The 15,317-nt window shown below is 31.9% G+C and overlaps 1 protein-coding gene across 2 annotated transcripts in view; it reads left to right on the top strand.

Moving 5' to 3' along the window:
• Galphas (G protein alpha s subunit) overlaps positions 1-15,317 on the top strand; it is a 208,604-nt gene that overhangs the window by 118,660 nt on the left and 74,627 nt on the right. For both annotated transcript variants that reach the window (XM_067046126.1, XM_014422658.3), the window contains one exon: positions 10,446-10,565. In XM_067046126.1, coding sequence (XP_066902227.1) covers positions 10,446-10,565 — 120 coding nt within the window. The remainder of the gene's footprint in view (positions 1-10,445; positions 10,566-15,317) is intronic.

The raw sequence follows: 15,317 nt of genomic DNA, 5'->3' as shown, positions 1-15,317 counted from the left end.
CCGCATCTCTGGTAATGAGCCAGTCCCAAAATGTTAAAGATATGAAATGATTGACTAATTATAAAGCAAAAAAATTGGTCACAACTACCTTTAAACTTGCATTAATCCCGAAATTCCTGATGTAATTAAAACAAATTTTTATGATATTTCTGTTATACAAAAACCTATTATTTTTAATGTTTATTGATCTATTTTTAACCCAACACCAACATCAGCTTTAAATCTGATCTTACTAAAACAGTATGAAATAAAGAACTGTTGTGTAAATGCCTTAAGAAATGAAATATTAAGGATTACAATGAAGTAGTCCTTTACAATGTTTTCTTATTGAATAAGATATCAGAGTTGTTTAAAGCACTGAAAAAATAACTTATATATCCGCTGAGAGAAGATATGAATTTCCAAGTCGAAAGCTTAGCAAACAAAGAATGGAAAGTAACACAATAATATTAATCGACATTGATTTCGATTTGAAGTTCAAATAATCCTTTATTTTTTCAATGTATCATCAATTAAATAACTCATATCTGACCAAACAGAGTTTTATTGACTTTTATCTTGTTTTATTTATCTCATAATTGATCGTTGGAGATTGTCGGGGTGGCGGTTAACGAAGGGGTAAAATATTAAAGTTTAACTATTAATTGGTGACCGACGTTTTGCTTGACTTTTCAAGACTTTATCAGGGCTGACTTATAAATTATTATTGTTAATCTTTTCTATTTTGCACCTTTATAGTTAATAAATGGAATATGGTCAAATTAAACTCAAATATTAATATTTTGTACTATTTTTATTTGATCAAGCGTTTCAGGGCTTCGTCAGTGCTGCTTTGACGGAAGTCAAAGTCAGAGTGAACCATCAAAAGTGTACCTTGAACTTTCAAAAACCATCAAAAGTGTACCATCTCTTAACTTTTTTCACTTTCCCTGTCGTACGTTTTGATCACTCTGATTTGGACTTCCGTCAAAACAGCCCTGACGAAGCCCTGGAACTTGGGGCGAAACGTTGGCTCAAATATAAATAGTACAAAATATTAATATTTGAGTTTAATTTGACCGCACCCGAACCGTATTCCATTTATTAATAGATACGGGCAATCAGCAATCTTCCAACTTTATAGTTGATATTTCTTCCTTTATACCTTTATAATTAATCTATACTATTTTTTACCTTTTTAGTTAATATTTACTATTTTATACCTTTATAGTTAATCTTTACTATTTTGTACCTTTATAGTTAATCTTTACTATTTTGTACCTTTATAGTTAATCTTTACTATTTTGTGCCTTTATAGTTAATCTTTCCTATTTTGTACCTTTATTGACCTCCACCCGGACTATTTCCTACAATCATCCATTATCTTATAATTCCTAAATACGCCGTTCCTCCAATTGAATTTAAACTTCAATGAAATTGTAATGGACTGAAAACTCATTTTAGTGATCCTAAAATTCTTATTAGAGATTCGTTTTGTATAGCTTTCCAAGAAATCCATATTTTAAAGCCGGAAGGTAGAAATAAACATTTCAAAATTAATTGAAACGACTGGTCCCACCCAAGCCTTAAGCTTTTTGGAGTTCTAGCCGTATACCGTTCTAATACATTCTGAATTCATCTTAATGCTCTGTATTATAATGTACAGTTGTAAATAGCAATAAATAAATATTTAAAAAAAAATCTTAATGCTCACATTCAATCTATTGCTCTAAAATTAAATTTCACCTTCTCCGTATGCATCAAGGAAAACTTTTAATTCTATGTGTATAGATTACTCACTACACCCTCACTATTCAGGGGATGAGATAGATTTTCTATATACGCTTCAGCCTTGCTTCCCCGGAATATCCATAGTAAATTCCTGTGTTTCGAAGTTATCCATATTTGGATGTATGTTTTCCAATATCCACTGTAATTCTGTACTTCCAGAATCGAAGAATATTTAAGAGATGAAAAAGATCATTGTAATCATTATTATGATGCTCAGTATTATCAATCATTCGAACTATTACAATTTTTAACTATTTCTTGGCACCAGGAAGGAGCATTGGTAGTACCATTGCTTTATTGAACTTTTTTATTCCTCGAAATATTTTAAGAATCGATGTATTACTAAAAATTTTACTGGTTACAAAAATGAAACTCAGGTTGAGACGTCGGCATAAAATAAATATATATGGTTTTGTTTATTTATGTTGTTCTTTGCTGTTCGCACGCCCCTACAAACTTCTCCAATTATAAAATTTAACATTTTACCTTTAACTCATCGTGAATAACCTAAAATCTCCTTCATCCCCTGAATAGGAACGGGCTGGATTAGGATTTTTGGTAGGGTGTACATTGAGGCATGCATAGTGTAAAGTTACTATGTTTATTTCATAATCCCATCTCTAGTTTGAAAGTGTTCTTATGAAAACTGGTAATCTATGAACACAGGTGGTAAATTTTATTTTTGTTATATATCTTCCGTGTTAATTTTCCTTGATGTAGACGTTGAAGGTGAAATTTAGGCGAATTTTAGGAGGAATAGCTTGAATGTGAGCATTTGGATGAGTTCAGAATTTATTAAAACGGTGTACGTCAAGAACTCCATAGTTTGGATTGGACCTGTCTTTTCAAAAATTTTTAAATGTTTAATAAATGTAAGAAACGGCCTTCCTGGTATAAAAGATTGGTATCTTGGAGAGTTATATAAGACGGATTTATTTCTCTAATCAGAATTTTAAGATCATCAAAATAAGTTTTGAGTCCGTTACAATCCTATGGAACGTTCCCTCAGATACAAAAGAGCGGAAGTGGTCTATGCGCCTACCGGACGCTCTATCCCTACTCCATCCCTCCTCGTGCAACGCCGACCCAATGCGTAAAATAATTATTGAAATAAATTCTTAAAAACTCCTGAACTTTAAAATGAAACATTTTATTCTTAAATAAAACCAATTTGATCCTTTTTTTCTCTCAACTTTATTCTTTACACCTTTTCCAACGTTTCGACCCTCAGGTCATTCTCTAGGATACCTTCATATTGATGTCATTTTCTTATTTCAAATCTTAAAAATGGAGGCTAATTGCCTTTGTCCCATATAACCTTTTCTAAATAACTTTTTCCTAGATTTAAACCTTTTTTAAAAAATTTTCATAATGAATCATTTTAGTTACTTAGTTGATGAATTTGATTTTGTTTAATTGATTGATTCTTCTAAGAAATATTTTTTTTTTGTATACGATAATGTGAGATATAGATAGGATCAAATAGTTTAAATATTACTATTTTAATCTCGTGACCAACTTTCGATAAGTTTTGGTTTAAACATTGATCCAGTAATTTGTAACCATATTAAGTTTTTATCAAAACGGTTTTTCTCTAAACAATCGCTCTCAAATTAGCATAACCTTATCGCATCATACATTGTATGACGCAGTTTTCCACGATTATGTACCACATATCTATTTTTAGATACAAAATTATTAACTATTCGAATGTAAAATTACTTTTTTATTCGTAGATTAAGGCTTCTTCGTTTGGCAGGGCGTTGGTATTCTAAACTAAAAGCTTTTTGTCTAAACTATCTTTCTTTAACACTTTACGTATTCTATGATATAAATATTTTTATTTCAATTTTTTTTTATAACCATTTAACATGAAATTTTGATCAGGTTTTTTGTTATTTTTTTCAAATTTTAGTATTATAAATTATGTTAACATAGTGTTCTATTTTATACATCCATCATTATTAAAACATCAGATAAAAACACAGCTAATAATTTAATAGAACAAGCGACACTATTGTCTCACAACAGATTTTTGAAGACAATAAATATTGAAATTTTTTAAAGTATTAGAAATTTTCTAGAGATATAGATATGTTAATGAACCACGGTTCAAATGATTAAATGACCTAAACAGTATAAATATAAATAAAAATACTAATAAACATAGAGAAATAAAAAAAAAGTACCATATATAAGATTGTAAATGTGACTAGAGATTATATTATTTTATTTATATTTTTCGTACACATAGTTTGATTATGTTCATTTTGTTTATCCTTCTGTTTGTATATATTTTAAGAGATTTTTTTTTTCATTAATTTATTTATTTTATTTTATTTTAGTATGAATGTGATCATTCATCACTATTACCTATTGCCCACAGCTGTGTAGCAAATTGCAATATAAATAAAAATTATTTAAAAAAAAAAAAAACAAGTACCAAAAGAAAAAATGAAAAAGGAAAGGGTAAAGAGTCAAAAGGGAAGTTTTTAATCTAGCAAAGTTTTATTTATATCTTAAACTAAATATAAAAATCTTGTGTGCACATCACTCAACTTTTACCCAGCATCCTGCTTTGAGATGAAATTAAACTTAGCACGGTTCAAAAGACTCTTCAAACATCTTTTAAAAGGCCCTTTTCAAAGTATTCTTGTAATAAGATAAAATACGAATATTTAAATCTTCCTTTCTATTAGTTTTTTTACTAAGCTCCACTGTTTTTCAATAAGGAGTTGTGTTGACGATGATTCCTTAGATTTTCCAATTTTTTTCCAGTTGAGGCGTTGAGCGTTCCACAAGGCAGAGTTTTGGATCCTGTCCTCTACATTTTCTTTACTGGCAACGTTGATTTATCGTTTTATCTAACTCAGATCCTGCAACAGCATTCTTAAACTTACAAACTTACCTTTCTCTAATTGAGCACTAGTGTAATTAATACTAAAATCTGTCTGGATTTACGGACTCAAACTATGGGGACAGCTAAAATTCAATAAGCTATCATCAATAAAATTCAGTCAACTCAGTCCAAATTCCTTCTTGCAGTAGTCATTGCTCCGTTATACTCCATATCAGGGTTGGCCAACGAGTTGATCGCGAGGTTTGATTTGGATTGCTTGCAATGTCTGGGGTCCAATTCCGTGTACCATGGACATATTTCATATGGATCAAAAGTTATTAATTATTCCCGTTCTTTTGATTTCCCTGGATGTGAGTTTCATGGCCTTTTAAATAATTATTGTTGTTTTATACGTAGGTAGATAAGCCGTATATCTGTATTTCAGTACAATTTGTACTCAGTGAGCTATTGATAGAATAGCAAAAAGTAAGTCATATTATTCTTTCATGATACATTTTCCTGGCCTAAAAAAAAAAACCGAAAGTGAAATATTGAAATCAAATTATCAGCCATATTGTGCAGCTATTTGACAACTTTTTCATATTTACGAACTAATAGTATATTTGTATAATGAACATTGCAGTTGATTATATGAACATTAAGTTGTATATCAAATTAGCAAAAATCTATCTTGAAAAAGTGTCATGAAAATTGATTTTTTTAGGTAATGCATGTACGCATTCCCGTACATCTTGCCGTATGCTATCAAAAATTGGGTCTGGAAATTTATTTTCTCGAAAACATAATAATTGATTTAAAAAATAAAAAATAATTTTTATAATATACATTACTTATCCACCCATACCTCGCTGGAATTCATCTGATACTAACCAGTGTATTAACATAGTATGCATTTCACATCCCTTCTTCCCACTTATAATACAAGAGCCCAAGAGAAGAAAAAAGTCAGCTATTTCACCCCAATTTTTGATTACTTTAATGAAAACTATGTATAATTACTAGTTAAAATTGATGAGTCTGCCAAGTATAGGTAGGAGGAATAAAAATTGGCGGTTTTTCCAAAACGTTAAAAATAATTAATTTTTCTTTCGGAACTCTGTATCTCCAAAACTACCAACAACAATAGAAAATCTAAGAGAACATCATTTAAAGTAGAGTAAATTTGCTGAACTGTAAGCCCTAATAGAGCTATTTACGTTCAATAGTTCTCGAGACATAGCTTTTTAAAAAGCAATATTTCATAAAAATATTGTACAGAACGTACTGAAATCAGTAGTTAGTGAATATATTTTGAAAAATCTATACCTCAAAAGTCATTTGACGTACAGATGTCTGTTAGCACTCTAATTAAAGCTAGTTTAATGAGGTATGAAGTAGTTTCGCAAGTTTATCGTCGTTGGAGTAGTACTTTTCATGATATTTGCTAAAATAAATTGATTTATAATTGCTCGGACAAATCTTCATTTTCCTTATTTATATTCATATGAGAATATCATAAAAACTACTACCACTACGAAGATAAGCATCATGAAGTACTTTATAGTAAGTTAAATTTTCTTCATTTTGAGTGGTGGTGGACATGTGCGTTTTATGGATCTAGAGGTATATTTTTTCAAACTTCAAATTAACAGTTTGTGAATTTATTTTGTCAAATATCATAAAAACTATTACTCCTACAAAGATACACGTTATAAACTATTTTATAGTAAACTTAACTAGCTTTAATGTGAGTGCTGACAGACATCTGTACATCCTATTATTTGTGAAATAAAGTTTTTCAAAAATCAAACTTATTGTTTGAATAACTATAAATCAATTTATTTTAGGAAATAACATGAAAACTACTATTCCTACGAAGATAAAGGTCATAAACTACTTTATAGTTCATTAAACGAGATTTAATTTGAGTGCTAATAGACATCTGTACGTCACATAGTTCCTAAGATATAGATTTCTCCAAATAAATTAACTAACTACTAATCTTTTAGTAGGTTTTTAAGAAATTTTGCTTTTTAAAAAGCTATATCTCGAGAACTATTGAACGTAAATAGCTCTATTAGGGCTAATATTTCAGCAAATTTACTCTTCGTTAAATAACATTCTTTTAGATTTTCTAATGTTGTTGGTAGTTTTTAAGATATAGAGCTCCGAATGTAAAATTAATGTTTTTTAAGGTTTTGAAACAGCCGCCATTTTTTATTCCCCCTACCTACGCTTGGCAGACTCATCAGTTTTGACTAGTAATTATACATAGTTTTCTTTAAAGTAATAAAACATTGGGGTTAAATAAAAACATTTAATTCTAAAATTGTTCAATAATTTGTTCGAGCGGCTCCTTGCCTAACCAAAAATCACCGTATGTGTTGAAGCTCGGAAGGATTAAGAGGGTGGATTAGGGAGGCTCCGGCGGAAATGTCGGATCTTCCGGAAATGTTGGCGGAAATGCCGACGAGTCGAATCAAGCAGCCATGGTTTCCGCCTATCCCCCTGGCAATCTATTATGTTTTGTGCCTACTATACCATCCAAGAGGGTTTCGGAACAGCCAAGTGGACTTAATCTCACTCCAGAACAGTATCAAGTACCTACAATTCTTTGTAATTTTAACTGTCATTATTATTTATCATAAAACTGTGATTATTGTTATTTAAACTGTTATATTCTCTCCTATATTTACTATCGTATAACTTATATTAAAAAAAAAGATATAAAATATACTCTTTATAGTAGTTTATATAGTAACCATAAATAAAATAAATAGTAACCTACGGTATTTGGTAACATTTACTGGCAACTGTGTTACTTAGCAATATAAAATACTTTTAATAAAAGGTTTTATTTTCTAATTAACATTTTAATTTTCTAAAGAATACAATTCTTTTGGATAAAAGATTAGATTCTTAAAAGAATAACAATTCTGTTAAATGCATTAAAAAAAAATTGAAGAGATATATAATTTTATAGACGTTGCTGTTGAGGTGGTTGCGTTAAATGATCTGACGCCAATAAATAATGTTAGGTACGCTTGTCCAAAAGGCCTCAACAAGGCGTGCTCAATATTGGTAAGGTAGTTGATTACGAAGTGATTAGACTGGATGAGATTAACGGGTGACAGTCGTAATTTCATTGGGGATGGTAACCTCATCCTACTGGGTACTATTCCTGTAGGTACGAAAGCGGAAAGCAAGCCCGGAGGGTTGCCAGCCGCCGGGTCATGCAGGAAGGTAACTTCGTTCTACCGGGTACTATTCCTGTAGATAGGAAGAGGTATGTAAGCCCGGTGGACAGCGAGCTGCCGGCTCTATGAAAGGATAAAAGGTAGAGGAGAGCGGAGGTGACCAATAAGGAACTAGCGTGAAATAAGACTCTTCATATAAAAAAATAAGTTTAAAAAAATTACTAAACGTCTTAGTTGCTGTCTCAAGAAGGTACTGATTCAACACCATTGGTTCTACTAACGATGCAAGGGCCGCTGAGAGGCACCGCCTCTAAGAACTCTTTTGTGATTAATTATATTCTTTTTCGTAAACTTTATTCATTAAATCAAAATATTTACAGCTATAATACTATTTACATGTTTATATATAATATTATGCAATTATTTACATTGTACTGAATAAATTAACACAGTAAATGACAAGAGAAATGTAGGTGGTGCTCCAAGATGAAAAGAACTGAAGCTCTTCGTCTTGGGGGGAAGCGATAACGGTTTCGGCGGCTGTAATAGTTACAGTCTAGACCAGCAGGTAGCGTGTCGTTACAATGCTATCCTACTTCAGTGATTAGTTTCTTGCTTCCATTTAATTGTTATATAATTGTTCGACTTAATAAAATTAGAATCAGAATAGAGCAATACAATTGATGGTAACGTTGTACATTCTGAAGAAGTTCAGTAAAGACTTGGTCCTGATTGACTCACTGATTTGACTTCATTTTGTATTGGCTGGAAACGAAGCAGAGAAATTTCCTGTAAAAATGGCCTTCTGGATCGTGTCATTAGATGTATTTTTTTCTCTTTTTAACTGTATATTATACGAGTAAATATATATTACCATTCTTAATTTAGGATGTTCACATTCAATTCACACGTTCACATGGTTAATTATTTCAAATAAGCTAAACATAAAATTCTTTAGAGGAATACTTTTTTTAAATCTGGCATTTATAGTAAGATCTAACTGACATTGTAGAACATTTGATTGTACGTTGATATGACTAGTTTAATTAAAATCAAATTAAAGCCGTTTATGTATTGTAAAAATTTTTAAAAGTGGGACTTCCGGTCAAGTCGATTATACTGAAGTTATACCTCAAATTTTTGGTTACAATTTTAAACAGCTTTAGAGCGTGGCCTTTAACGAACACCAGTTCGCCAGCGCACACACACAAACACCTTTTTGCGAAACTCGTTCATTTAGGATCAGTATACAAAAAAACTTGGAATCGTTATTATTCACAATTTTAATAATTCTTCGTACTATATATTTCCTATATAAATTAGTAAAAGTAAAAAATATCTTTGGTTATGAATATCCGCAGATAGTTTTTTAGGTATGGTTTTATGTTTGTATTGAAGCTGAATATGAGCTGCTTTGCATATGAGGCGTAGTGTAGAATGATAGATGATAGTGATTCAATGCTAAAAGGAAGTATTACTGCATCAGACTCCATTATGTTTTCTGTGCAATCTATTTTTTAATGATTTGTGCAATATGCATAGCCTGCAAATACAGTTTCAAGAACGGTCTCATAATAAAACATTTAGTGAACAATTTTATACAGTGAACTAAAAATCTTCTATATAAGAACCTCCTGCATCAACACATCGCTGCCAGGGTTCTTGTCATTGCTCATAGGCTTCCTGGAACTCTTCGTGCCGAAAACTTTTAAGGCACCTCGTTGAAGCAACCTGGACCCTTGGACCCGATTCAAATCTCTTGTCTCTCGGGTAGTTCTTGATTCGAGGGTACAAAAAGAAGTCGCTCGGAGCTAGGTCGGGTCCTGAAAGTGGCATGACAGGGCGCATTCTCATGGTGAAGAACCCAATCGTCTTTGGGATCTCTGGGTGGACTCGATTTTCGATCGGAAATTAGTCAGACAGTAAGACGACGGTGAGTGTTTAAAAATTCATGCATTTTCTCTAAATTTTCATAGTTTTGGCTTGCTGAAGTCTCCTAGCACGGTTATCGTCTTCAACGTCCTCCCCCCTATATTTGAACAACTTATGCCCTATGAAAACCATTGCGCATGACATCGCTTCCTTATAGGCCTCTTGAATCATATCATTTTCACTCGCGTTTTTTTTTTTTTTTTTGTTTAATTAAAAGAGAACTTTATTGGATTTCGCTGCTCCAAATTTTCGATGGAGGTCACTGACAAGTACTCACGTCACTAGCTTAATCTTTTTTTTTTTCTGTAATGACGAATCAATCAATGTTTTATTTTATGGGTAAATTGTGATTTTCTTAATTCTATTATTAAACATAAATATACTATGAGATCAACCACACATTGATCTCGAATAATTATTTAATCGATTTTCTGGATCTTGATGGTCCTAGTTAAAGCTTTAAAACAAAGATGCTCTATTTTCTTTATTAGATTTTTGTTTTAGTGTAATTAGCAAGAAATTCTTTTTGTCAAATAGCAAGCCAATTTTTTTATATCTGCCCCCCCCCCTTTAGGTCCGCCGAGCCTTGTTTTGAATAAATAATAAATCTGAGATTAGATTAAGATTTAATAATATAAAAATTCAAACTTATATTAAGTTTATTTGTTTATTATTTATATGTTTCTAACTGGTTCTACAAATTTCAGACTATTACTGGTGCAATGAGTACGCTGACACCTCCCATTGCCCTCGAACATCCAGAGAACCAACATCGAGTTGACTATATCCAGGATGTCGCTTCAAGTCATGACTTTGACTATCCACCAGTGAGTTTTATTTTTTTATTTATTGAATGTACTGTATTGTGTGTTTCTTAATGAATTGTGTATAATTAAAATGGTCTAATATGATAATTTGTTCATTATACTTCAGGTACAAAAATAATAACTAGATTGATTTTTTATCATACATAAAATTTTTAAAAAAATTAATTAAAACTTCAATTATCCTTAAAATTATTAATACAACTAATATTCAATATATCTGTTGTATTTGTTATAAAAATCAGTTTTGTGAGTTGGAACAAACGAATACACACAAAACGTAAGGTTATATTCCTCCTATAATCAATCTTAATACTTATGAAATGAAGTGTTACATATCAAGATAAGGAAACATGAACTCTTGGTTCTTGTGAATACTTTAGATAATACATTCATATGTGATTTTTTCTCCTGATATACAAAACTAATAATTTTTAATATATAATTTAAAAATAAACTACTTTTCCCTTACAAGATATTATATTACAACCTAGAAGTATATATACCTATACATGTTGAAATTGATGGAATAATACAATTTGATGGCTCCTCAGTTCAATATTTAATAACACTTCTCGTCTTTGAATCTAATCCATTCCAAATATAGATATAGCAACCATATACCATTAAGTAATGGGAAATGTGTTAATAAAGATTAGGTTATGCAGAATACAGGATCTACACTCCAACGTCTTGGACTTGATACTATACAACTTTTGACTTGTTGGACTCATTAAAAAAAAAAATTATTATTTTTCATACAGTCATATAAATATTCAGTGTTCTTTATAATAAAATGAATTACTTAATGTACTGGTAGAGAATATTTGTAAAATTTATAAGTGAAGAACAGTTTGTCCTTAGAATAATTTTGTGATTTAATTATATATAGGCCAAAACGGAGTGGCCGCGCTTACTTAGGACTATATTATAATTACATAGTGAGTATCTTTTTAGTACATAAAAGAAATAATAAAGAAGTAGTTTCAATATTTGCAAATAATATATGTGCTATGTACTACCTAATTTAGATTGGGATGCCAGGATAATTACTTTAATCAATTATCTATATTAATTAAAATTATTTGAGTTCTTAATTACCTTTCCTAAGGCCTTGCGTGTTACTGGTTTACCAATTATATTTCTGTATAATATTATTACCACTAAAATATAGCATATATTAGGGAATGGTCTTACTACACAAAGGTACAAAGTATTTATTTACTTTTATAAATGTCACACGAATAATATAATATAATAAAATGATAAAATAGTTTTCCATAAAATATTATTACATTATAAATGATTACCTAATAAATATATGAAGTGGGTGGTGAATGCTGTGGGGTATATGGGTTAGAATAGGTTGATGACCTCTAGATAATTTTCTCTCCCCCTGTATGTCAGAAATGGCCAGGAAGGGTTTTTTGTTTTTATTATATGGCTAAAAAAACAAAAAAAACCTTGTCATTTCCCAGGGATCTGGTATCAACACAGATGTCGCAAAGTTACACAAAGGCAGTTATAATATCGTAATGTTCTATGCCTATGTTCAATCTAATATTTATTCTGTTTGGAGAAGGAAAATGTGGTTGAAGAGAAGGGTCTTTTTATTTAGGCCCCGTGGCCATCTTCTTTTCAGACGCCTCGGAGGATTATCATGGATTGTTATGGATAAGAGATTAAGAATTAATGGGGTAGGATGGGTAAGGAGTTTGGAATGAAAATACGCATATCTGTTTTGCGCTAAATCTGCAACGAATGGGATGTTAAGGTCTTTGTGGATGAGTTTATTTGTAAAGTAATAAGGAGCATCAAGGATTTTACGTAGGATTTTGGATTGCAAGGATTGGATGCGGGAGGAATTTGATGGTTTGGTGGAGCCCCAAAACTCAATTCCATATGTCCAAATTGGTCTGATTATCGTAGTTTATACTAATTTTTTGTAGTGAATGGAAATTTTAGAGCTTTTGTCAAGTAGGTGTTGTAGCTACCGAAATCTACGAGCAGTTTCTTGTCGTTTCAGTCTTGTATGTGGATTCCAAGTAAGTCTCTTGCCAAGATGGAGTCCTATGTATCGAATCTGTTCTACAGGCGTTTGTGAAGTATTTAGAAAAGTTACTGTAGGACAGGAGGGCAGAGGTCTACGACGGAGAGTAAAGGTGATCTGGTGGGATTTGTCAGGATTTATTTTGATTCTGTCTCAATTACACCATTCTTCAATGGATGTTATGTGTGTCTGTAATGTTTTTGATGCATTAATAGGGTCGTTGTTTACAGATAGTATACATGTGTCATCAGCGTATGTTGTTAGGACTGTGTTAGGGTGTGTTGTGATGTCAGCTGTATAGACCGTATAAAGAATGGAACCTAAGATACTACCTTGAGGAACACCGGAGGACTGAGAAAAGAGAGATGAGTAAGCTAGGTTATGATTTACTTTAAAGGTTCTATCTGAGAGGTTGGAGCGAATTAAAAGGAAATATGTAGGGGGTAGGAATTGACGAAGTTTATAGAGCAGACCTGGATGCCAGACTCTGGTTCAATTTTGAGGAATACTCGTGCAGTACATTCCGCGCTTCAATGTGGAAGATATGACATCAATCACTCGATGACACTGTGTATGGTAGAATAGAATGTTCTAAATCCAAACTGGTGGTCAGGAATAACATGATATGAGTTAAGGATTGGATAGAGGCGTTTTAATAAGAGTTTGAAAAGGGTTTTAAGTTTGGAACGGTTAGTGCATGGTATATGGTAGAGGGAATGGAGTTCCAGTAGGAGGTGGCTCGGATTAAAAAGAATTTTTTAAACCCAGCAATTCGGTGAAGTGGAAGGTGAAAGTCAGATGAACAGGGCCCGGTTGGACGGGATTGATTCTGAAATAATATAATTTACAGATTCGCAAATTTTATAATCTTGGTCTCAGAACCAAAAATGCATTAAACGTTTTTGTACAGAGAACTATCCTAGTTAGAGAACTACTTAACCTCGTCTTCGATATACGACGTTTCGGCATTAATACCTCTAGCGTTGTTACAATGTTTTAGGCTCCCGGGAACTCTTAGCGCTGTAGGCTTTTAAGGGACCTCGTCGAAGCTGGCTCTGGAATCGTATCGAATTCACTTCCCTTTCAGGTCTCTCTGAATTCGGTAAAGCAAAACGAATTCACTGGGAGCTAGGTCGGGGCTGTAGGGCAGCTAGGCAGTGTTTCCACATTGAACTTACAAAAACTTACATATGATTTTAGAAATTAGTTTCTATCACACTTAACACGGTAATACATTTCTGGCGATCCTAAATCTTCTACTTTAGCCAATTTATTTAATAAATTGATCAACTAGTTTTTTTTTCTTCTCAAAATCCACAATGATGCATCCAGTATAAAAATTTAAAAAGCATTAAATTCTCCGTCGAATCAGTTCATTCTACAAATATTAAAGAAAATTACGTTATAAAAATCATAAGATGAGAGAAATGATATGTGGATATGTCTTAAAGAAATCAATTTTATTGCTGGATAAAACGACGGTTCAAGTTGTGGATAGGAAAAACATGTATAGTAGGAGGATGAAAAGTTTGAAGTTGAGCTGGTTTTAGCCCAAAACGTCGATTGTAATGAAGAATGTATGTAGTTAAAACGGGTTAAATTTATCCTTAAAATTGTATATTTGATATAGCATTATATCCCTTTGAAAAATATTTGGTAGAAATTTTTAACTTTTTAAATACATTATTAATTTAAGAATAGAAACAATGTTAATGTTTTATAATAGTAGTATAAAAATCAATTTTTTTTTTTAACGGAAACCAAGTATTTTTTTAGTACTTTAATTATTGTTTTATTTTTACTACTGGTTAAGCGGGGTACAGCTGCTTTTCCATATACGCATCCCGGCTAAGAATAAGCTGTAAGTCTGACTCACTCATGTCTCATTATTAAACATCTACCACCTTCCCTATGTGGCAACACTGCGATGGTACATTGAACCACATTTTCTTAAGCACTCTTTCTACATTTCATGTTTAATTGATCAGGACCTACACCGATGCATCCAAATGGATTATGACGATAAGTTCATAATTAAATTTTCTATAGGTGTATAATAAAGTCATCAAAAATACCCCCAAGTAATTTGGGGTATTTTTACTTAGCTAATACAGTATTTTTACTTGAAGAACGAGGTAGCTCAGTTACAAGGGCATTTTGCTACTAACTCCTAGGTTTGGGTTCGAATCAGGCTGTGGAAGATTATTTATTATGTCACTGTAACCTTTAGTCAATCCTATGGTTTCGGTAGCCCTCATGGGGCCCACCCAGCCTCTGTAAAGTGCGTTTCGATAATTGGAGAAAAAACCTGGTTATCGCGCATGATCATGAACAAATCACCTCCTTTCACACCCTTTGTACAAGAAACAGTAATATTTTCTACCTTAGCTTACTATATATAGCATAGTTAGCTCAGTACGTAAGAGAAGGAATTAGAAAAATTCTGAGTCGCTCTTCGCTTTTGTTGAACTGCTAATTGATGCAGCATACTGGTCAGTCCAATATTAAAATAGGACACTAGTGAGAAAGAACAGATAGTCAAATAGGCCAAGTATGACTCAAATAAAATACTTGAAATTTCCATTAATAGAAACAACAAAAACGATGGCTTGCTACATGTTGTGTATGTAGGAATTACAGTAAATCTAGAATAATGGTTTCCACATCTGTAGTTGGTTCCTTTCAACAACCAACTTCTCCGGAAA

Source organism: Halyomorpha halys, unplaced genomic scaffold, assembly GCF_000696795.3.
Source record: "Halyomorpha halys isolate HHAL.00 unplaced genomic scaffold, Hhal_1.1 Scaffold384.1, whole genome shotgun sequence".
Lineage (NCBI taxonomy): Eukaryota > Metazoa > Arthropoda > Insecta > Hemiptera > Pentatomidae > Halyomorpha > Halyomorpha halys.
The sequence above is the reverse complement of the archived record's forward strand: the minus strand, read 5'-3'. Positions and strand labels throughout refer to the sequence as shown.